This window comes from Ahaetulla prasina, chromosome 2 (assembly GCF_028640845.1).
Source record: "Ahaetulla prasina isolate Xishuangbanna chromosome 2, ASM2864084v1, whole genome shotgun sequence".
Lineage (NCBI taxonomy): Eukaryota > Metazoa > Chordata > Lepidosauria > Squamata > Colubridae > Ahaetulla > Ahaetulla prasina.
Window position 1 is genome coordinate 73,787,624 of NC_080540.1, and position 22,682 is coordinate 73,810,305.

At 41.4% G+C, this 22,682-nt stretch overlaps 2 protein-coding genes across 9 annotated transcripts in view; one reads left to right on the plus strand and one right to left on the minus strand.

Annotated features, from left to right (window-relative positions):
• Positions 1–644: 644 nt before the first annotated feature.
• On the minus strand, positions 645–15,937 carry WDR82 (WD repeat domain 82). Of its 3 annotated transcripts, none has more exons than XR_009153142.1 (10): positions 15,520–15,937; positions 10,997–11,094; positions 7,576–7,642; positions 7,271–7,370; positions 5,789–5,905; positions 5,348–5,503; positions 3,578–3,647; positions 3,218–3,360; positions 2,597–2,743; positions 645–989 (listed from the first exon to the last, which is right to left on the minus strand). XR_009153142.1 is itself a non-coding variant. In XM_058166446.1 (10 exons), exons 1-10 carry the CDS (start codon positions 15,584–15,586, stop codon positions 960–962), a joined length of 933 nt encoding a protein of 310 aa, XP_058022429.1. In that variant the 5' UTR covers positions 15,587–15,937; the 3' UTR covers positions 645–959. The 3 variants fall into 3 exon arrangements, 2 of the variants coding, with proteins under 2 accessions (XP_058022429.1, XP_058022428.1); XM_058166446.1 differs by lacking the exon at positions 2,597–2,743 and adding an exon at positions 12,038–12,122; XM_058166445.1 differs by lacking the exon at positions 2,597–2,743.
• Positions 15,803–22,682, plus strand: part of GLYCTK (glycerate kinase) — a 28,401-nt gene continuing 21,521 nt past the window's right edge. For 3 of the 6 annotated variants that reach the window (XM_058166437.1, XM_058166438.1, XM_058166442.1), the window contains exon 1: positions 16,126–16,909. In XM_058166437.1, coding sequence (XP_058022420.1) covers positions 16,719–16,909 — 191 coding nt within the window. In that variant the 5' untranslated portion in view covers positions 16,126–16,718. Of the gene's footprint in view, positions 16,068–16,125; positions 16,910–22,682 lie in introns of those variants that run through there. The other 3 variants (XM_058166441.1, XM_058166443.1, XM_058166439.1) reach the window with 3 other exon arrangements.

Genomic DNA, 22,682 nt, shown 5'->3' on the forward strand with positions numbered 1-22,682 from the left:
GAATATCCCAGTGCTTAGTGAATGGTGATCCCCTGTGTAGGCAGAGGGAGGAGTTGTACTACTTGCATTGTGAAGAGTGGAATGTACGTTTGTACTTGGAAGAATAGAGACTTGGAATGCTCTGAGAAAGAGAAGTACACTAACACTCATTCCAGAATACTGTGTTGGTCCAATATTACTATTTTTAATACCTGCTAGTAAAAAACAATAGCGACCCTTTCACATTCTCCCCCTTTTCCCTGTTATTTATAAAAATCTGCAAAGATACACTGAAGGAAGAGATACAGGAAGTGCATTTCCATCCAGTCCAGCTGAGACTTCTGTATTGCTTGGCATTCTACCCAGACATCCAATTATCTGTTCATGTCAGAAGCTGCCCATGACAAAGAAGATCAGTATGGTTTCCTAAAGATTCAGAACCTGTTGGAGCACTTAAGGCTAAACATCTTTAACAATGTCCCCCTAGCAATTGATATTGATCTCTCTGTATAAATGTATGTGTGTATGTATGTATGGCACAAAGGTATCTATATAGCACAAGAGTACACAGCATGGTTACTGCTGTTATTTCAAACGGGACAGAATATGTTAGAAAGTATACTTTTAACCAAATCCAAAATCCCGGGAGTTTACAAGTCAGCTACAAAGACAAAGAGCTGGCAAAATTCTTTCCGAATGTACTCCAAAGCAAAGCTGCTAGTTGATTTCAGCTGTAATAGTTCTGCTTCAATTTGATGTTGGAAGAGATGTTCAGAGCAGGAATTGTAGAATCACATGAAGAAATCCTTTGTGGGAGATGCAGGAAAGAGCTTGACAAAAGGAGATACATGCAGAATGTGCTTGGTGGGAATATTCATCTCCAACTGACCCAATTCCAATACTTTCACTGTTGTCTTTAAAAATACTGCATTGCTTTCAATACAGTATGGAAACTGTCCACTGGAAGTGATGAATTCAGATTAGTCATCTATAGTTGGCAACCAAAAGGCCTGAATAAAGAACAGGATAATGTCAATGTTCAAGGTTTGTCTTAAAACAATGCCAAAAACTAACATACTGCATCAGCAATCCTAGCTATATTGTGATGGCCACCTGTGCCCTTTATTTAACAGCTATCCAAATGATTACGCAGCAGCTGTGCAGAGACAATATTTTTCTACTCCATCACTAATAGGGAAGTAGCATCAGAGAGGTAACCCAAGTTGCTAATATTTCCTGCAGGAAGGGCTGTAGGAGTGTATAGCGGTGGGGAACCAGCATTCATGGCCCTTTAGAAATTCAGTTTCTAAACTGTGATACACAGTTTTTACTTTGTCAGAATCTTCATATGTTCCCAGGTAACACTCTGACTTTTCTGATAATACAATGTGATTGATTTAATGTGATACTACAAGATTAAAACAATGCACCTACACATTTTTCAGCCACTACTAGTTCAGTAATGCAGAGTATTCGTAAATGTATATGTGTAAGCAACTTTTTGGCAGAGGAAAAACAGGCTAGAAGAATGTTATGTGTGATATATATGTATTTATCATCAACACCACTATTACATTCTGAATGTAAGTGATCCATTAATACAACTCAAATTTATTTTAAAATAAATTATTTTGGTTTTTATTAAATAAGCGTTGGGAGAAGTAAAAACAAAATCAAATTCAGTATACCAATTTGGTATAGTACAGAAACTGGAATGCATATATTTAGGATAAAAATGCATGGTGTTGAGTTTTCTATTTCAACTATTCCAATCTACATTACTTGACTGGCATAGGCCAATGGGATTCTTAAAATGATACCCTTCCATATACGAGGGCTTTTAAAAAATACTATAGGAAGGTTCTGAATCTGAATAGTCATCATCAGTATGTTTTACTACTGTTTTAAAATATTTATTTAAATAGAAAAATAAACATTTTTCTGCCTACCCAGAGTGACATCCAAGTATACAGAAATAATTGTCTATTGTCTAACCTCTCTCTCTCTCTGTGTGTGTGTGTCTTCCTTACAGAAATAACACATTCATTTGTGAGTGAGAAAAATGGAGCTATAATATTGCTTCTTTTTTAAATATCGGAGAAACGGCATTTTGGTAATGTATGTAAAACAAAGTAGCAGAATGATATCCCATGAGCACCACTTTGCCACTTCTCTAGATCCACGTTCTAGTTGCAATAATGACTTCAACCAGCACAGATGTCGAACAGGAATTTTCAGAAAATAAAAATGACTGCAGCCTAGTGGCTTTGTTTGAAAATGTCCCTGTCTGCCTAGAAAAAAGATTAGGGATATTAAGTGGAATATGGGCAGTATATCTGGGCTGCCAAAAATGGATGCTGACTAGATAGTTTTCTACACATTTCCACTATTATCTCATGGTTGTCCATACCGTTATAACCCATGGAATTATAAGGTTGTACATGACATTAGAGATCATCTATTCCAATTCTTGTCCAGCGCAGATCTGCTAGAGGTTTTCTGACAAACTTTGTACAGAAAACCTTGAACAAAGGAGATCTCACCATATTATGTATTCGCCTGTTCCACTAGCTAACATGTTATGCAATCAGAAAGTTCTTCCTGTCATTTAGCTTACCCACAGTTCTTTTAGTTTTAACCTGTTGATTTTGGTCCTTCCTTCTGGGTCAATATAGAGTAAACCCATTCCTTCTTCAGCATTATTTCAGATATTTGATGATTACTATCTTGTCTCTTAGATGCCTCATGCCAAAGAGTGTACAGACTAGTGGAAAACAAATGCATCTGATTGCTTCCTGGTAAAAAGATATTTTGGAAATAACCATACCTGCTCTGGAAGTTTTTGCTGCATTGTTTTTAATTTGGGAGACTTTTTTACAAATAGGAAAGCTCCCCATGGTAGCCATTTTGTGAGATCATTAATAATATGGTCTCAAAATTTCAAGATAAGGTAGAGGGTTAACAAGAATAACAAAGAGAATTAGTATTATTATTGGTAATAATCTCTTGAGCTTAAGTACAATCAATCTTGAAGGTAACAATAAAAGAGAATATTTGTAGGTTAAGTCTGAAAGGAGGGGTCCTTGGTGCTTTCTGAGCTTGGGTTGTTTTTTTTTTGGCAGATGTTGGGTAATCAAACATCTGCAAGAAAACAACCAAGCTTAGAAAACACCAAGGACCTCTCAATCCAGAAGGACTTGAGTTGCTTAGAAATTTGAATCAACTTAGGTTTCCTTACCATATTAGAGCATGCGCTGGCAAATGTCATAAACTTGGGGTTGAATTGCAAACAGGTAATTGGTCCTGTGTGTTTCCCATCAAGTACTGCTACCTTCATTCCAGTCTCTCCGTTCCAGACATGAATCTTCCCATCCTCTGATCCTGTAGTTTCAACCAGAATCAACAGAATCAGGACTGATTCATCAAGCAACTCAAGTAAATAGCAATAAATAACAGATTGTAGCAAAAATGAAGTACCATATAAAAAATCCTCCCCAAAAGGTACAAACCACTTGGATGCTTTATGGAAGTGACCCTGAAATTATTTTATATAATTGGTGCTGCATTGATATATACATAGGAAATATAACTCTCTTACCAATCATTATAAACTGAGAATCTGGAGTGAATGAAGCTTCCAATGTGACAGCTTTGCTATTATTATATCCCTGTAAAAAGAATTAGGATGAATATAAATTTTAACAAACTCTGAGAGACAGTAGAGGACGGGGGGGCCTAGTGTACTACGGTCCATGGAGTCAGACACAATTTAGTGTCTGAACAACAGTAATAAAAAACCAGTGAGATTGTGACCATAAAATATAACAGAAAAGTTAAAGCTAATTCAAACAAAAAATGGTTTGCAATGTCAGCGTGCCCAAGAAGCCCCTTCCATCCATTGTCCTTGCCTTTTCAGGAGAGAAGCAGATAAAAAGTCTGCTGAAAGCTTTTAAAAAAGTTTACACCAGGGAAAATGCCCACCACCAGTGAAGGAAAAAACCACACTCTGCCCATTCAATAATGGAGCTCACCAACCACACTTTTTTCCTTAAAATACTACATGCATCTATGCTATCACAAGGTTATCCACTCCTATTCTAGAAGATTTAATTCTTCAACAGCCTTAGCACAAAATAGTCACAACACATTTCTTAACTGCCCATCTCCCTCACAAAGATGGTGTACAATATCAAGCACATTTAGTAAAATCAATTGCTATCCCGTTAATCTAAATTTAGGATTACTCTTGGAAAGATCTGGATCTATGGAAACTGTAAGAGATTATGGCTGAAAACAGAAAGAAAAAGGCATCACTCAGAAAGTCATCATCACCATTTTTTATTGCCCATTTTCCTGTATTGATCAAATGAGGGCAGCAAGCATTCCTATTACCTCTTGCCTCCTATTTTTCCCACAACAGTCCTGTGAGGTCTGTAACTTTGTTGCTGGTAATCCTTATGATTTATATTGATACTGATTGTTTCCTGATTGCTTATTTGTACCCTATGATTATCTTTAAGTGTTGTAAATGTTGAACCTTGATGAAGGTATCTTTTCTTTTATGTACACTGAGAGTATATGCACCAAGACAAATTCCTTGTGTGTCCAATCACACTTGGCCAATACAAAATTCTATTCTATTCTATTCAATGACTGGCCAAAGTCATCCAACTGGCTTTGATGTCTAAGGGAGGCCTAGAACTCACATTCTGTTGGTTTCTAGGCCAAGTGCCTTAACTACTATGCCAAACTACCTCTCAAATTAAGCCTTAATTGATGGGAAAAAATTGAATAGCATTACAAGGACACCACCTATAATTTCCCCCAGGAAAATTTAAAAGTTGAAAATGAAAAAATTGTTATTATCTCTGGACTATTTAAAAATCCAGAATGGACCACAGAACAGGAACTTTTTCTTCTTGTCAGGATTAATAAGAATGTATACTTGTAGCTATGAATGGCTGTGCAATTGAGAATAATTTATTTTTTAACTCCATGGGTTGAAAAGAGTGTAAAAGGATGGGAGGATGCTAAAACATAATCTAAAGCATGATTTTATAACATGCTTTTTACTTTATTAATTATCTTTTCATCTCTTTATTCCAGTAGATCTCTTTCAATTGAGAAGTTACTCTCAGATATTCCAGCTTAATGGCTCACTTTTACATAAGGGATGCACCATCAAACCTCAATTTTCACTTAATAAAAAGGGTTCAGCAAAAATAACCTGATGAATTAAGTATCCTTATTTCCAGCTGTAAAAGTGTCTTCTACTGCAATGCTAACTCAATATTCCATAAATTTTGTCTTAATTCTAAAGAACATCCAAAACAAAGACCATATGTGGAGATAGAGAAATGTCCCTCACTGTAAAAGTATGAAGAACCGCTCCTTTAAAGGCATCAATGAGCCGTATGATCCCTCCATTAGTTGAAATAAGAACAAGTTTTCCATCATTGCTGAATTTCAGGCCAGTCCATTCACAGGTTCGGTCATATTGCATCTTAAAGGTAGCAAATGGACCCTTCAAAAAAGAAAGACAGATGTTGGCATGCAGTAAAACTATTCCAGATATTCTGATCATTTTGCAAAGAATACCTCACTAGGCAGACTTGGGAAAAAAATTTCATTTTCTTAGGCCGCAGAACTTGCCAAGGATACCTGTAAATTATTTATGCTTCAATTCCTAGAAATCCTGAGTTTAATGTTTTGCTTTTATATGTCTGAATATTAAATCTACAATCTTAGGAATTTCATCTCAGAAAAGATGCCATATTCAGAATGCACTTAAACATTACATATTACTTACCTTATCAAAGGAGCGAAGATCATAAAGTTTCACCATTTCGGAATTGACCCCAGCTGCAAAAATCAGCCCCTCTGGATCAAATGAGCATACAGGTTTTCCTTGTGGATGCATCAGACCCTAGATTTTGAATACACACACAAAAATATATATCCATCCAAAATTCAATATAAGATGAGCAGCTATATAAATGTTGTAAGTAACACACACACCTTTGTGAGCTGTACTAGTTGCCTGTTTGCTTCAAGGCACTGACCTATAAAGCCCTTTTTGGTGTTGGGCCAAATTACTTCAGGGGCTGTCTGTCTTCCATAGTTATTTGCTTGGCTTATTCAATCTCCAGGTTCAGTTGACTATTAAGCAATATGAGCTACTGGGACTCTGGAAGCAGCATTTCTCTGCTGTAGCACATGTCCTCTGGAATGCGCTGTCCCCCAAAATCTGATTGACTGATCCCATCTATTGGTGTTTCAAAGGAATTTGAAGACCGTGGTGTACACCTGAGTCTTTGAGTTGTATAAATTTGTGTCACTTTCATTTCTATTGGGTGCTTGTCATCCTTGTCATCTTTTATTTTTGTCTCTCACTGTATTTTTTGTTTTGTTTTGAATAGTTGTACTTGTGGGCTTCCCAGAGTCATTGGGAGTTGGGCAGGGTGTGAATTTAAATAATAACAATGATTAATTAAAGCCATGATTTGTTAGAAGCATCCATGGTGGCTCTATATTAATTCTCCAAACTGCTAAAATAGTTAAAGCCATATGTTTGTGTTTCCAATGCTGAAAAAGAAGTCTTTTGCTTACGTCTTCATTTTCACTGTTGAAAAGTCAACTCCCATCTGATTAAATCTCAGGCTGAGTTAATACATGCAACTGCTTTTTATCAAAATACAGTGATCTATTTAAAAAAAGTGATAGCATCTCTAACAGAAATAAAAAAATCATTTCTGAAATACTGCTTTTTGTTAAAAAGGATGTGATCTAAAAATGTACTAAAATGTTTGGACTTCTTTTTTATTAGGTAATTTAAAAATTCAGGCAAAAATGTCAGAAGGACAAACATAAATACACACATGTATATTTGTGTATTTGAAGGAGTTTGAAAAAACAAAAGGAATAGATCAATTGATATTTTGGTAGCCCCCCCCTTTTTCCTCCAGCCATTAATTGTTTCTTGTTACACTTTACTTTGGACATTGTTACTGATTCTGGTTTGAATCCTTTTAATTTGTTGTTGTTGTTGCTGTTGCTGTTGTTGTTGCTGTTGTTATTATTATTATTCAAAAACTGTTTGTTTTTCTTAAGAATCACCTAAGAGAAAGTGCACTTTTCAACATGCGAGGCTTAGGCTTGAGGTGTGTATGTATGTGTGTGTGTGTATCTATTGTTCATATCTACTACTACACTGGAAATAAAGTCTGTAATCTGCAATCTACACAACACTTGAAATACAATAACATACTTCATGTGGGCTTTAGAAGTTTACCTGACAATTTGGTGACCGAAGATCCCAAAGTCTGATAGTCTTATCAAGTGAGCCAGATATAAAGGTATCATCCACTGGAGACATAGATAAAGCAACAACTCTGAAATGAAGAGAAAAAAAATAATACAGCCAAAGCAGTCTGCATCATATGCCATATATATTTTATTCTTCAAACAAGTGAAAATTTAGGCACCGTAATAAAAACAGAACAAAAATTGTGGATTAGTTATAATGACTCTTACATGTTTAATTCTTCCTATAGTTAAAGCAATATAAAATTAAATGCTACACTCTACTCATCTTACCTCTTGCTATGTCCTGGAAAATATCTAATGTATTTATTGTCATGAAGAGAAAGGTATCTGATAGTATCTGTATGGAAACATCAACAAGGCAAACATTATATAAAAGTACTTTCTAATGCAGCTTGCTTATTAGAGTAAGACTTTTGTTAATATTAGCTGACTTGCACATCTCACATTTTAATAATGGAATTAACTACACACATTCAGCCATGAACACAGTTCCTAGTTCACCCATGCATACAATGATTTAATGCTATGTATGAATTCAGGTATATGGTTTGGTATTTTATATGAACTAAACATATATAAAATCACAGTGAAAATAAACCATGGCATAACAAAATATGTAAATCCAATCAGCTATTGTGGGTGTAAACAATACGGTCACGAAGTGTAACCTTCTGTAAGAATCTGGCTCAAAAAGATACATACAGTATTTCTATATCCACAGATACAGAACCAGAATTCATCTCTAGCTCAGTAATGGCTATAAAAACGTGTATATGAAACACCGATTACACCTTATATTATAAAGCAGATAAACAATATAAAAGGAAATAATTTAGTAGCATATATAAACCATGAATATGAAATCAAGAATAATGTGTAATATTTTATTGCAGCATTTTTTAACTGATTTAAATATAGATGATTGTTAAATACAGGTTGAATGCATTGGAAGGTTGTTAAATTATAGAACTTTCTTTAAAAAAACATTTACCTGTAGGTGATCAAGACTCAAAGTATATGCAAGTCAGCTGGTACAACAGATTAAGTATACTTTCCCTATAGGATAAGTCAATTTTCCTTTCTTCAAAGATAAATTAAATGATATTAATTTATGCCTGCAAGCTCATATTTCTGCATTTTTTTTATTTTGTGGAAATAATCTGCTTCAGGATTTTCCAATGAATCAGCAAGCATTTATTTCAAGGCACAGTTTTACAGAGAAACATGAATGAACAAGATTAGACCTAAAAGTTTGAAGAGCCGACTCTCCACAAACAAAAGAGCTACAAGGAAATCTGCAACGTATACAAGCATATGAGACAAACTGGTGCTTTCCAGAGAACAACTGTTACCTGGCACCAAACAAACATGGGCAGGAAATCTCTTCTTGTAGTCGTAAAGCTCTGCCCCAGGCAAGGCAGTGGCCTGTACAGTTATCTCCTGTACCGGGTGGTATCATAGACCCTCAAACTGTACAAACTACTACCTCAGCCTGGAACCAGGCAATGTGCAGTAAGCAGAAGAAAAGCTAAAAAAACAAGAATTCTTCATAAAGGATGGTATGAATAGACTTGGTTCACATTCAAGGTATAATTCAAATATACTAATTTCTAGCAGGAAAAAAGAAAATTAATTTATCTGTGTCTTTGTATGCTTTCTCGTAAGAAAAATGGCCAAAATATTTCCATTACTATGTATTAAATACAGTGATTAACATAACGTAACGTAACGTAACGCAACGTAACATAACATAACATTAACATACATAACGGTGCTCTTCTCAAATACTTTTTTTTAACATCAAGCATTTGAAAAGCAAAGAAAGAATTTGATCAAGATTATTCCACCTGTATTATTTTACAGCATACGAAATTGATTCTCAGTGAATGAAGGCGAATATATACATGTCCCGGGATAATGTTGCATGATCCAATTTTGGTTGGTCACTGGAACCAGAATTTTAATCTTCCAAACGTGTGCTGTAAGGCCGTAATTCATGCTAAAGGTTACCCAACGAAGAATTAACTGACGTGATAATTTTTGTATATCTCATTTTTCTATGGTGATAATTTTTGTATATCTCGTTTTTTCTACATGTTTCACTTTTCTTCTTTATACTGTAACTGCTGTTCTAATACCCCATCCTTCATAAAAGTTATTGCATTACATTCTTGATTAAATTATCTTTCCATTGATATATAATTTTATGGTACTACTCCCAAAAAAAGGGGTGTTATTAGCCAGTTTTAGAAAATGCACTTTTCCCAAAAGATTTCCACAATTTTGGCCACTACCATATTACCTGTTTTTTTTAGGTCTCTAACTAGTTTCCAATTAGCTTCCAGATACAATTTAAAGTGCAAGTTTTTATCTATAAGGCCATTTATCCCTTGACACGTAGTTACTTGCAGGACTGCATTTCCTCACTAGAGTTGGTTTCAGCACTTCAAATCATGCCAGAAGCAGCTGTTTGTCTCCTATTTGGGGTAAGTTAGGGGAAGAAACCCAGAAGCTTTGTTTTTCCGTGATGGGACTGGTCCTCTGGAAAGATCTCTATATAGAGATTTTTCCATCTCCAACATTGTCCACTTTCTGAAAAAAATGAAGTTCTTTTTCCCAGAGGGTCTTTGGGCCCTGAAGTTATGAATTAGGTCTGAGTTCAATTGGCCTATGTTTATTTTATAACTCCATGTAGTTTGTAAGCCACTCAGTTTTATGATTGTAGCAGAATACAAATTTGTTCAATAATAATAATCCAATAAATATTTTATTAGTTGAGGGTAGCAATGAACCAAAAGTAAAGACTGCTGTCTGTGAAAGAATTAGAAAAAGCAAAAGACATGGAAAACTAGTTGTTACCAAAGAATCAGGAGGAAACATATGAAAAGGAGGCCCTGAAAGAAAAAGACATCCAACTAGATGTAAATTTTCAAAATGCAAAAATTTTCAAGTTAAAATGTTTACTTTGTGTTATTTCAGACTTTACAGGAACATGTAAAGGATTTTAGGCCTTAATGACATTTCCGTGTTGTTCATGGTTGCTATGAAAGGCATACAAGGTCTCCAGAGTAAATGAAGAAATTGCTGAATTAGGCAAAAGAATATGCAGAAACCCAAAGCTTTTTACGGGAACCTTTGAAAGGATAAAAGTAAATGAAAAAGTTTTGCTTAAATGGATAAGAGGGTATACAAGGATTGATATGCTTAACAGGATATTTTATTGTTTTGATAAAGGGCAATGATTTGCATTTTTACTGATAGGCACTGTTCCAATAAAGTAATGATCTGGAGGAAGCAGGAAAGAGAAGTAGCCTGTTTATCTTTTTTGCAAGTTAAAGCAATAAAAGCCATCCCATTAAATGTACAATTTATTCCTTGACAAAAACTTTGTTAATTGTTCAAAGAATAGAGAAAAGAATAGAGAAACTTCTTTTTAACTGATATTAAGTTGTTGGTGTATGCTTGCACTTCATTCTGATTTACTTCTGACTCAAAGCTGATCAGGAAACTACCTTAAACAGTGCTTTAAAATTAGGATTTAAAATTAAGAAACATTACATTATCAATTAACAGCTTCAATGAATACACTATTAATTTAGGTTAAAATCAGTCTTCTCAAATCTTCAATACTTATTAAAGTGTTCAACATCCAATATGCATAGGCAACTATCAGGAAGAATGGCTCACTTACCATCTATTTTATTGGAACTGTATACAACCGTGTTGGCAGCATGAGTGTATCTGATGAGATCAACTCCATATTTTTTACTATAAAGTGTTCTCTTGGGCCTGCCAAGAGGGAAAAAAATATTATAGAGAAATTCCGTTTTGCCATACAGGTAGTCCTTGACTTAATAACCATAATTGAGCCCCAAATTTCCATTGCTAATCAAAGCAGTTGTTAAATGAGTTTTGCCCCATTTATGGCTTTTTTTGTCAGTGCAGTTTTGAAGTGAAGCATGTGGTCATTAAATGAATCTGGCTTTTCTCCATTGACTTTGTTGTTGGAACCTGGCTGGGAAGGTTATAAATGGTGATTTAAATTTATAATTTAAATTTAGTCCTTTCATGTAAGTCTAGATGTAATATCTTGCAAGGCATGGAGGTGCTACCGACACAAAATGAAAGAATAGTCTGTTGTTTTTTATGATTAGCTTTCCACAAATTAGAAGAAGAGCTGAAAGCACCCCTCTTTTTAACCCAAATATTTAGGGAACTATAACAAGCTCTTTGATATAGTCTAACTTGGAAAATGCTGGTCACTTTAATGATAACATTTAACTAAATTTTTAAATTTGAAATAAAATCCAGGAATAATTGTATTTTATTTCTAAATATATTGGTAGTACTATTATTGGATTATAATTTATGTTGCTCCCTAGACTGACATACAGCAAAAAAGCCTCTCTTTGAGAGAGATGAACAGTTTAGAAATATGAAACATAAATAAATAAAATAGGATGCAATTTTAACAGTGACAATGGAGAGGGTTAACAATGTGGTTAGTATTGATACCATGTTTGCATAAGGTTTCAGTTCTAAGATGATATTTGCGTATTTATGAGGCATATGCCTGCTTGTCCAAACAGCAATAACTGTGGGCAACTCACTCCAACAGCAATTAAAAGATAAAAGAAGCAATGAAAACCAGCATCCACAAAACAACTTCTGGTGCTCTAAGCAGCACTCCCTAATAACATAAACAGTCAGAATCACTGGGCTCCAGCCTTACCCCATTCCCAATGTTTGGGAGAAAAGCCAGTTCTTCAAAGCCTTTTGGAAGGTCAGACTGATAGGAACTGTGTGAATCTTAGTGCCTGGCAAGAAATATTTGTTCCTGTTACCAGAAAAGTAGCTGAAGTAAAGCTATTTTTCTTGGCTGAAAGGGGGAAAAACAGATCATTTCTCTGCAAGCTATCCAAAACCCCATTTAAGAATATAAGCTGGTGCAGAAAAAACAACAATCACATCCCACCACTCCCACTGTTTTAGATTTTAAGCCATCTAAGTTAATAAAAGGGTCATGAAATCTTGAAAGTTAACCAACAAAAGATTTCTGGATATTTTCCCCGATATTCAACTGGTCTCCTTTTTGTTTTATATGTTAAACTGCATTCAAACTAATTATCAATAACATTTACTTGAGATGATACAGTACCTATCTAAATAAGAATTAGCAATTCATTACAAGTTTAAAGATTTAACAAATTTGCTTATTCTTACTTAAGGAACTGAGAAGGTCAGCCTTATGCTCAAAATTGAAGAATGCCTGGCAAGTGTGAAGGTCAAATACTTTGCTGACAGATAAAGTTTTGGATTTGGGACAAGATGACACTGACAGTTTACAGCAAATGTAAACTGTATACCTAATTATAAAAAAACCAGACAATATCTATCTCCAACTTCAGTATCCACTTCATTAAAATCCACTAATATGAAATGGCATTTGCAATAATGATCCCCAAATCATTGAGTTCCCAGCTATACAGTAAAATAAATATAGGGCAGTTCTTGAAGTAATTACAGCTACAATTTCATTTCTATTGCTTCACAGTAGTGAAAGTATGGTCAGTTAGCATAATTGCCTGGTGTGATTACTAAATTAGCTAAGGTCATAAATGAGAATATTTGTAGCTCAGAGTTGAAATGAGTTCTTGGTGCTTTGTGAGCTTGGCTGTTTTCTTGCAGACATTTTCTTACCCAAACTAAGATACCAAAAGACTAGCAGAACACGCATTCATGAACACCAATTAGCTGTCAGAAGACACAATGAGAACTCCATCATTTCACAATCTATGAACAGACTTAACCACAGTTTCAACTGGGAAACTGTGACCATACTAGACCAGGGGTCTGCAACCTTAAACACTCAAAGAGCCATTTGGACCCATTTCCCACAGAAAAGAAAACACTGGGGACACAAAACCTGGGTGGGCATGGCCAACTGAATGTCACTCACTCCCACCCAGTCACATGACCCCGGCCACGCCTACCCAGATTTTGTGGCTCCCGGTTTTTTCTTTTCTGTGGGAAAACAGGTCTCTCTCTCCCTGTCTCTTTCTCTCTCTCATCTCTCTCTCTCTTGTTCTCCCCCCTCTCGCTGTCTCTCTCTCTCTCTCTCTCCCTCTCTCTCTTTCTCTCTCATCTCATTCTCTCATAATGTGTGTGTGTGTGTGTGTGTGTGTTTCTTCCCATTTCCAAAAACAGGCAAGGGTTGGGTTGTTGTTTTTTACTGTTGTTCTTTTTTTGGGGGTGCTTCTTACTATATGATTTAAATCAAGAGTCATTTCAGGTTCCCAGATAACTGAAGCTCTTTCGTCCCACTGCTGTAAGCTCCCTGTCCGCTGAACCCACCACTGCCTGGCCCTGCCCCTCACCCTCCCCTCCCAGTCACTCCTTGCCTGGCCTGAGAAACTCTCCGCTGCGAGACATTGGCTGGCCCAGCTGCGGCTGATGCTCCGCATCGTAATGGGCTCCAGAAGAACGGGACACCATCTCCTCCATTGTGAAGCGCATTAAATTTAACTGTACTGTGAAAGCAGTGGGCAGACTATGGAGGTGGCGAGAGCGACATTGGCCATAGCCGGGATGGGCCAGTGTCTTGTGGCAGAGAGCAAGTCGTGTATCTCCCTGAATGACCGAGGTGTGCGCAGCACCAACAAGGGCTGGAAGAAACACCCGCAAGACCCAGCAAGTACAGGGGTGCTTCGCTCCCGCTCTGGAATATAGAACGAGTCTACATGCCCCGCTGTCACCCTTACGTTCTCAGGGCAGGCGAGGAGTGACTGAGAGGGAAGGGCAAGGGGTGGGGCCAGTCAGTGGTGGGTTCAGCCAACAGGGAGCCACAGCAAGGGGACAAAAGAACTGCATGCAACTTTGGAGCTGCGGGTTTCCGACACCTGTCCTAGACCAACCCAAGTCAAAAATGCCAGAGAGTTCCTGGAAGCCTGGCTTTCCCGACAAATCGGCCATCAACAGGCACATAGAAATAAACAACATCTACATACCGTTCAAAAGAGACAAGACAAAAAGGAAACATAAAGACCAGAACACAACCTCACCAACACTCAGATGAGCATAAATTAATACCAAGATTAATACCAGACCTGCAGTCAAGAAGTAAACAATACCCCAATCAAGGAACTGTCAAGCAAGCTAACAATAAACATCCCAAACAAAGAATCACCAAGATCACTCCCAGTAACACTGATAGGGCCAGCCACTAGACTAGAATATAAACTGAGAGCAAACCAATAATGATGTTACCTACAGTACTTTGGGTAATGAAATTTCTGCAAAACAACCAAGCTCAGAGCACACCAAGCATCTCTCATAGTTAAGACCACTGCACATTTCACTATTAACCCCAAGGTGAATACATTTCTGAATAGTGTCTCAAACTATTCACAATAACCCCATAAATATGCTTGGAAACTGTAACCTACGGTCCCCACCAGTATAATACTGTCCGGCAGAGCCTACCGTTTGATTATCAAATGTGTACACTGCCCCTTTTACTAAGTGACTGGGGCCGTTTACAAACAAATACAAAACGAATAACACTTATTGAAATGGTGAGAAATCTAAAGAGTACAGTACTGACCTAGATTTGACAGCTTTTGGGATGCTGCCACAGGAGACTTACTGATATTTTATAGCATTCTATTTATTTACAAGTCTACAGAACCCAAAGACTCAATAAAAGCCCCTACAAAATTTAAAGGAGGGAGTCAGCATCCTCATAAGGAGTGCAATTTGCGACAGAAGTTTTAAACGGAGGTGCCTTTCATACATTCTGGGTTAGAATGAACTAAAATCCCAGTTTAGTGGAATACGAACATGAGCGGAGTTTTAAAAGGCTATGTTTAACCTAAGGCTTATAGCACATCTTTTCCCAGAGCGAGATAAATAAGAAAAAAAATTGTCCCTGGTTTCTTCTACTTTTCAGACGTTGTCCCTGCAACGCAAAGCCTCAGAGATGCACCTGAGCATCCACCTAAAAAAGCAACGTCTTTCTCTCCTCCTCCCCCCCCCCGTTGTAAAAGTTGAGAAGAGCCGCTCTTTGTGGGCTTTGGATGAAAAGAAAAGCCGCTTCGGGTCCACATCCCGCCTCCCCAATCCACAAAGGCCTGCACTGCGGGGCCTCTTTTCCCGCGAAGAGCTCCTCGCATCTCCCCCCCACCCCCCACCCCCACATACCGCCTCGCCACTCACTTTCCCTCCTGGCAGTCGTAGAGCACGATGGAGTCGTCGTCGCTGCTGGAGATGACCGTCTCGCCATTAGGGCTGAAATCGAAGCAGTTGATCTTGTCCGAGTTCTCGCGGAAGACTTTGGCCACGCGGAAGCTCCGCAGCACGTTGTCCGTCAGCTTCATGCCGCCTCGGGTTACGAGGAAAGGGAACCGGCGGGGCCTGCGCGCCGGCCAAGGGGAGGGGAAGCGGAGTCGGGGAGGGCTAGCCTGAGGCGGGGTGGGGGTGGGGGTGGGGTAGGGACGGGAAAGGCGGGAGAAGAAAGCCGAGGCGGCGAAGGACCGAAGCGACTTTGCCCTCGGGCGGATTCCGGGCTCAGGCGGCGGGAAGAAGGCGGCGGCAATTCCGGCTCATTGTGTCCGCCATTTTGCGGCTTTGGGGCGGCGGGGAGAGAGGGGGCGGCGGCGGCGGCGGCGGCACGCGTGGGATTGTGGGCCACCGGAGGAAATAGAAGCGACGAAAAGGAGCAGCGACGGAGACGCTACCGGTCTGGTGCATGCTGGGATACGAGAGTAAGGCCCGAGGCCGGCGAGGAGTATTTTAGCGCGCGGTGGGTGGGGGTGGCGGGAAGAAGCTGAAAGCGCGTGCAACCGATTGTGGCCTTTAACGATACACGACGGCTACTACTACGATGACTACTATTACTATTATTATTACTACGACTACTACTATTACTATGACTACTACTAGACAGGACTCTTGTGGTGGTGATTGCAGCCCATCTCTACCTAGGGTTGGGAACCTTGTCCCTTCTCCTCTCTTTTTGGAGAGATTGAATCTCTCTGCAGGACCTGTTATGCGGTGCCGTGACTCTCAAATTTGGCAATTTAAAGATGGTTGGATTTCAAAAACTGGCTGGGGGATTCTGGGTGTTGAAGCCTCAGTCGAATTTTCAGTCGCTAAGTTGTATCCGACTCTTCACAACCCCATGGACCACACAACACCCCAGGTGCCCCTGTCCTCCAAGGTCTTCCCAAATTCATGTTTTCGGGGTTCCCAAATTCAGGGTTTTCCTAAATTCATGTTCATTGAGTCCGTGACACTATCTAGCCACCTCATCCTCTGCTGTCCTCCTTTTGCCTTCAATCTTGCCCAACATCAAGGTCTTTTTCTAGTGAGTCCTCTCTTCTCATTTGGTGACCAAAGTATTTGAGCTTCAATTTATGTATCTGTCTTTCCAAAGGACAATCGATTGGTTTCCTTTAGCTTTGACTGATTTGATCTCCTTGAAGTCCAAGCACCACAATTCAAAATCGTCACTTCTTTTGGTGCTCAGCTTTCCTTATGGTCCAACTCTTACAGCCATGCATTACATCTGGGAAAACCATAGCTTTGACTTTATGGACATTTATTGGTAAGATGTCTCTGCTTTTTATTATGCTGTCTAAGTTTGCCATAGCTTTCCTCCCAAGGAGCAAGTGTGTTTTAATTTCATGGCTGGAGGCACCATGGCTGCAAAGATCTTGGAAGCCAAGAAAATAAAATCTGTCACTGTTTCCATTTCTTCCCCTTCTATTTGGCAGGAAGTGATGGGCCTGGATGGCATGATCTTAGTTTTTTAAGGCTGAGTTTCAAGCCAACTTTTACACTCTCCTTTTTGCACTCTCCCAACTTTTACCTTCAAGAAAGTTTGTCAAATTTGAGAAGCCCTAGGAGAAAGAAGGCATGCCTTTCAAAGCACTATATGGAAAAAAGATTCTGACTGCTTTTGTACATTGAACATTGATACTAGCCTTATGTGTAGGATCGGGCTGTACAAGAAAATCAATTTATCAAATATTTATACTCCCCATTTCATGGAAAATTATTCTGGGCAGTATACAATCCACTAAAATAAATATAAAATAGTTATATAATACCACTATGTATTATTATTATTATTATTATTATTATTGTTATTGTTATTGTTATTATTGTTATTGTTATTGTTATTATTTATTAGATTTCTATACCGTCCTTCTCCCGAAGGACTCAGGGCGGTGTACAGCCAGAGTAAAAACAAACAATACAATATACAATTAAAACAAAATTAAAAAACTTATTACACAATTGGCCGAAAACTTTAAAACATTTTAAATTCTAAAAACTCATTAAAATTCATATAAAATTTAGAAATATGGAATGTAAATTTAAAAATACAACAAAATTTAAGCCAGCCCCGTGCGAGTAAATAAATGTGTTTTCAATTCGCGGCGAAAGGTCCGAAGGTCAGATATTTGGCATAAACCAGGGGGAAGTTCGTTCCAGAGGGTAGGAGCCCCCACAGAAGGATCTTCCCCTGGGGGCCGCCAGGCGACATTGTTTGGCGGACGGCACCCTGAGAAGTCCCTCTGTGTGAGCGTACGGGTCGGTGGGAGGCATGAGGTAACAGTAGGCGGTCCCATAAGTACCCAGGCCCTAAGCCATGGAGCGCTTTAAAGGTAGTAACCAGAACCTTAAAGTGCACCCGAAAGACCACAGGCAGCCAGTGCAGTCTGCGCAGGAGTGGTGTTACATGGGAGCTACGTGGAGCTCCCTCTATCACCCGCGCAGCTGCATTCTGGACTAACTGAAGCCTCCGGGTGCACTTCAAGGGGAGCCCCATGTAGAGAGCATTGCAATAATCCAAGCGAGAGGTGACAAGAGCATGAGTGACTGTGCACAAGGCATCCCGATCAAGGAAGGGGCGCAACTGGCGAACCAGGCGAACCTGGTGAAAAGCCCTCCTGGAGACGGCCGTCAAATGATCTTCAAACGACAGCCGTTCATCCAGGAGAACACCCAAGTTGCGCACCCTTTCCTTTGGGGCCAATAACTCGCCTCCAACAGTCAGCTGCGGCTGCAGCTGACTGAATCGGGGTGCCGGCATCCACAGCCACTCCGTCTTGGAGGGATTGAGCTTGAGCCTGTTCCTCCCCATCCAGACCCGTACGGCTTCCAAACACCGGGACAGCACTTCAACAGCTTCGTTGGGGTGGCCCGGGGTGGAGAAGTACAGCTGCATGTCATCAGCATACAGTTGGTATCTCACCCCAAAACCACTGATGATCTCACCCAGCGGCTTCATACAAATGTTGAACAGGAGGGGTGAGAGAATCGACCCCTGCGGCACCCCACAAGTGAGGCGCCTCGCGGCCGACCTCTGCCCCCCTGTCAACACCGTCTGCGACTGGTCAGAGAGATAGGAGGAGAACCACCGATAAACGGTGCCTCCCACTCCCAATCCCCCCAATCGGCGCAGCAAGATACCATGGTCGATGGTATCAAAAGCCGCTGAGAGATCTTACAGGACCAGGGCAGAGAAATAACCCCTGTCTCTGGCCCTCCAGAGATCATCCATCAACGTGACCAAAGCTGTCTCCGTGCTGTATCCGGGTCGGAAGCCAGACTGGAACGGGTCTAGATAGACAGCTTCATCCAGGTATTGGGGTAGCTGCCGCGCCACAGCACTCTCTACAACCTTCGCAACAAAGTGAAGGTTGGAGACCGGACGATAATTACCCAAAATAGCTGGGTCCAGGGAAGGCTTCTTGAGGAGGGGTCTCAAGGCAGCAGGGAAGGCAGCAGGGAAAACCCCTTCCAACAAAGAAGCGTTGATAATCCCCTGGAGCCAGCCTCGTGTCACCTCCTGTGTGGCCAGCACCAACCAGGAAGGGCATGGGTCCAGTAAACAGGTAGTGGCGTGGAGCCTCCCCAACAGCCTGTCCACGTCCTCGGGAGTCACAAGATCAAACTCATCCCAAACAATCTCGACAAGACGTGACTCCGCCCTCTCACCTGGATCATCCCAATTTCGATCCAGACCATCCCGGAGCTGAGCGATTTTATCGTATAGATAACCACTAAACTCCTCGGCACGTCCCTGCAAAGGGTCATCCCGCACCTCCTGATGAAGGAGAGAGCGGGTCACCCGAAATAGGGCGGCCGGGCGGTTATCTGCCGACGCAATGAGGGTGGAGGCGTAAGAACGCTTCGCCTCCCTCATTGCCACTAGGTAGGTCTTAGAATAAGACCTAACTAGTGTCCGATCAGCTTCGGAACGACTGGACCTCCAGGTACTCTCTAGGCGTCTTCTCTGGCGTTTCATCTCCCTCAGCCCCTCAGAGAACCAAGGGACCGGCTGAGATCTGCGCCGGGTCAGAGGCCGCAAGGCACGACACGGTCCAAAGCTCCAGCCGCGGCCTGTTCCCAGGCCAGAACTAGTTCTTTAGCCGTGCCGTGGGCCAGATCCTCAGGAAATGGCCCAAGCTCCGTCAGGAGCCTCTCAGGGTCCATCAGGCGCCTGGGACGGAACCAACGTATTGGTTCCGTCTCCCTGCGATGGTGGGTGGCGGTTTGAAAGTCCAGGCAAAGGAGAAAATGATCTGACCATGACACCGGTTCTGTTGCTAAATCATCTAATTCCAGATCATTTAGCCACTGTCCAGAGATATAAATTAGATCCAGCGTGCCTCCTCCCATGTGCGTAGGGTCATCATTTACTTGAATCAGGTCCAAGGCCGTCATGGAAGCCTGGAACTCCCGAGCTGCAGTTGATGACAAGCCGGTCGATGGCAAGTTGAAATCCCCCATGACTATAAGTCTGGGGGTCTCAATCGCCCCCCCGGCAAGTACCTCCAACAACTCGGGTAGGGCTGTGGTCACGCAGCAAGGAGCCAGGTACGTGATCAACAAGCCCAACTGATTCCTATGGCCCTACCTCACAAAGAGGGATTCACAACCGGCAATCTGAGGAACCGTGGCCTCCCTCGGCTCTAGATCTTCCCTAATAACAACGGCCACCCCCCCACCCCTACCTTGAGCCCTCGGTTGATGAAATGCTCGGAAACCCGGAGGGCACAACTCAACAAGGGGGACCCCCCCCAGGCCCAACCAGGCCTCTGTAATGCCCATGAGGTCCGCAGACTCCCCCTGAATAAGATCACAAATCAGGGGAGCTTTATTAACCACGGACTGAGCATTACATAACATCAACCAAAGATCCAAGCTCTGAGGATCATGGCCACCCGAGGAACGGGTAGGGACTGGGGGGCCGGAGCACGTGATCGCTTTCAAACAGCGAGCACGTGCTCCCAACACTCGATGCGCCCCCCCCCCCGCCATATCTGCCTCTCCCACTTACCGTACAGATTGAACGACCCTCTAATCCTGGAACAAACCCCTCCCCTTCTGCCTTCAGACCAGATGCCATAGTGCCGCGAACTAGCACAGGGACTGGATCCCTCCCCGACGGGTTTTCCCCCCCACCCGTCATATCCCTCCTCCCCCTTAAAAAACCCTTATTTAAAAATTATTTAAAAATCCCCAAAAGTTTTTCTTGGCTGCATGCCACCTCTTTGGGTCCCAAGTCTCTTCGTTAAGGTAGGCCCTCAATAGCTTGGAGGGCCATTCCTGCGAGGCGGGGGAACCTCGCAGTCATAATAGCTCGGCAGACGAATATCTCATGGAAGAGTAACAGATAAAACGGCAGAAGAGTGTCCATCCCTAACCGGCGTAGATGTTGCAATCATTCCGATAGTTCACCAAGACCCGACATAAGATGGTAATCCATTTGGGCAAGTTCAAGCTCCCGTAGGACAACAGATCTCATAATAGTCCCCAGGTCAGTGCCGCACAGCATCGGGTCTTGAAATCATGAACCATCCATATTGTCTGCTTCACCCCTGTCCTCATCATAGATAGAAAAAGACAGGCCGGGGTACCAACCCATAATCCGTTGAAATCTGTGGGACCAAAAAGACCAACCCAAAGTCCAGAGGGTCCAAAACAACCAAGGGGTCTGAAGGTCCGGCCAAGTCCAGTGACCTCCCTCTCGGAAGCTGGCATGGCAATATTCTCTCGGTTATCAGCTGCCAAGATGGAAAAGTCGGCTGCCAAGATGGAAAGGTCTCCCTCGGATTCCCGGCATAGCACCGTCACAGGACAGGGGCTCATGCAGCACGGTGGTCAGTTGGAACGACGCTAATACCGCCGGTGCCGTCCATGCCGCCACCACCAAAGCCGCCATCCATGCTTCTGGGCCCAAGGCACCAGCGTGCCGCTGTTGAAAATTCAAGGCCAGGCCGCCTATATGTCGCTGATGGAAAACGCGACCAGAAAAACAAGCCGCTGCTGGAAATTGCGGCAAAGGCAAGCCATGGCCGAAAGTCAGCTGGGGGGGGCGGTCGACCGATCTTTGGGCCCATGAGGATACCGTCCCAAACGGCCCAACACACCGCCGCCGATGTTACCTGCGGCCGAAAATGGCTGAGAAACAGCTGAGTCAGGCGGAGCGTCTCCTCACATCCCCAAAATGGCCGCCGCCATCCGCTGCTCGTTCGAGAACTCCAGCTCCGCACTCAGCAGCCGAGAGCCCAATGAGGTCCAAAGACCTCGCTCTCGGCTGCCGGCATGATCACAAGCCTGCGGCCGGAGGCCAAGCAGCCTAGCGGTCGGCAGGACGGCATCACGGCCCAGGGACACCCAGCCACCGTCTCCACCGAGATCAAGACATTGCCGCCATTACGCGCATGCGCAGAAGAAAAAATATTAATTGTTAAAAATATTAAAAACTATAAGCTTTGCATACCATGCAAAAAGGTTGTCTTTAAAAAAATCTTAAATTCCCAGTGTTAATGCTCTGGTTAGTGAATGGAAGATCATGTAATAATAAATATCAAACACAGTTAAGCAAAGTCTATGCATACAAAAATTTTCTAAGAGTAAATACATAGTAGCTCTTACCTCCAGTCCTTGTATGGCACTGGGCTGCGACATGCCAGAAACTGGTCTGTGCAAACAAGTGAAGCTCCTTCCTAGAGATGCAGGAGCACACAAAATTACGCTCCCTTGGTCTGCGGAAAAACCTCTCCACAGAACCAGTTCCTGGTATCCAAAAGATTGGGGGCCGCTGGTCTAGACTAACGGGTATGGGAATGCCTCAGTTGAGTCTTCTGAAACCCATCTTTCATAGCCAGGGAAAATCTTGAGTTATCAAAAGTTCTGTGGTTCTACTTTCTAAGCCTCCTTGGATGATCCACATATATTAATATTAGAAGAAGAAACGTAGCACCTGGCTATACTTTATTTATTTATGAAACATACCCCATAATAGTCAAATGACTCTTGTGCATGCATCACTTTACACACTTTTATGGAATTCCCCATGG

Excerpts from the sequence above, each read along its gene's own strand:
- WDR82 (XM_058166445.1), bottom strand. The coding sequence starts at position 15,680 with ATGAAGCTGACGGACAACGTGCTGCGGAGCTTCCGCGTGGCCAAAGTC. Across the intron at positions 7,643-10,996 it reads CAGTTCCAATAAAATAGATG|ATACTATCAGATACCTTTCT; the intron begins GTAAGTGAGCCA and ends GTTTCCATACAG. Across the intron at positions 5,504-5,788 it reads ATCTTCGCTCCTTTGATAAG|GGTCCATTTGCTACCTTTAA; the intron begins GTAAGTAATATG and ends TCTTTTTTGAAG.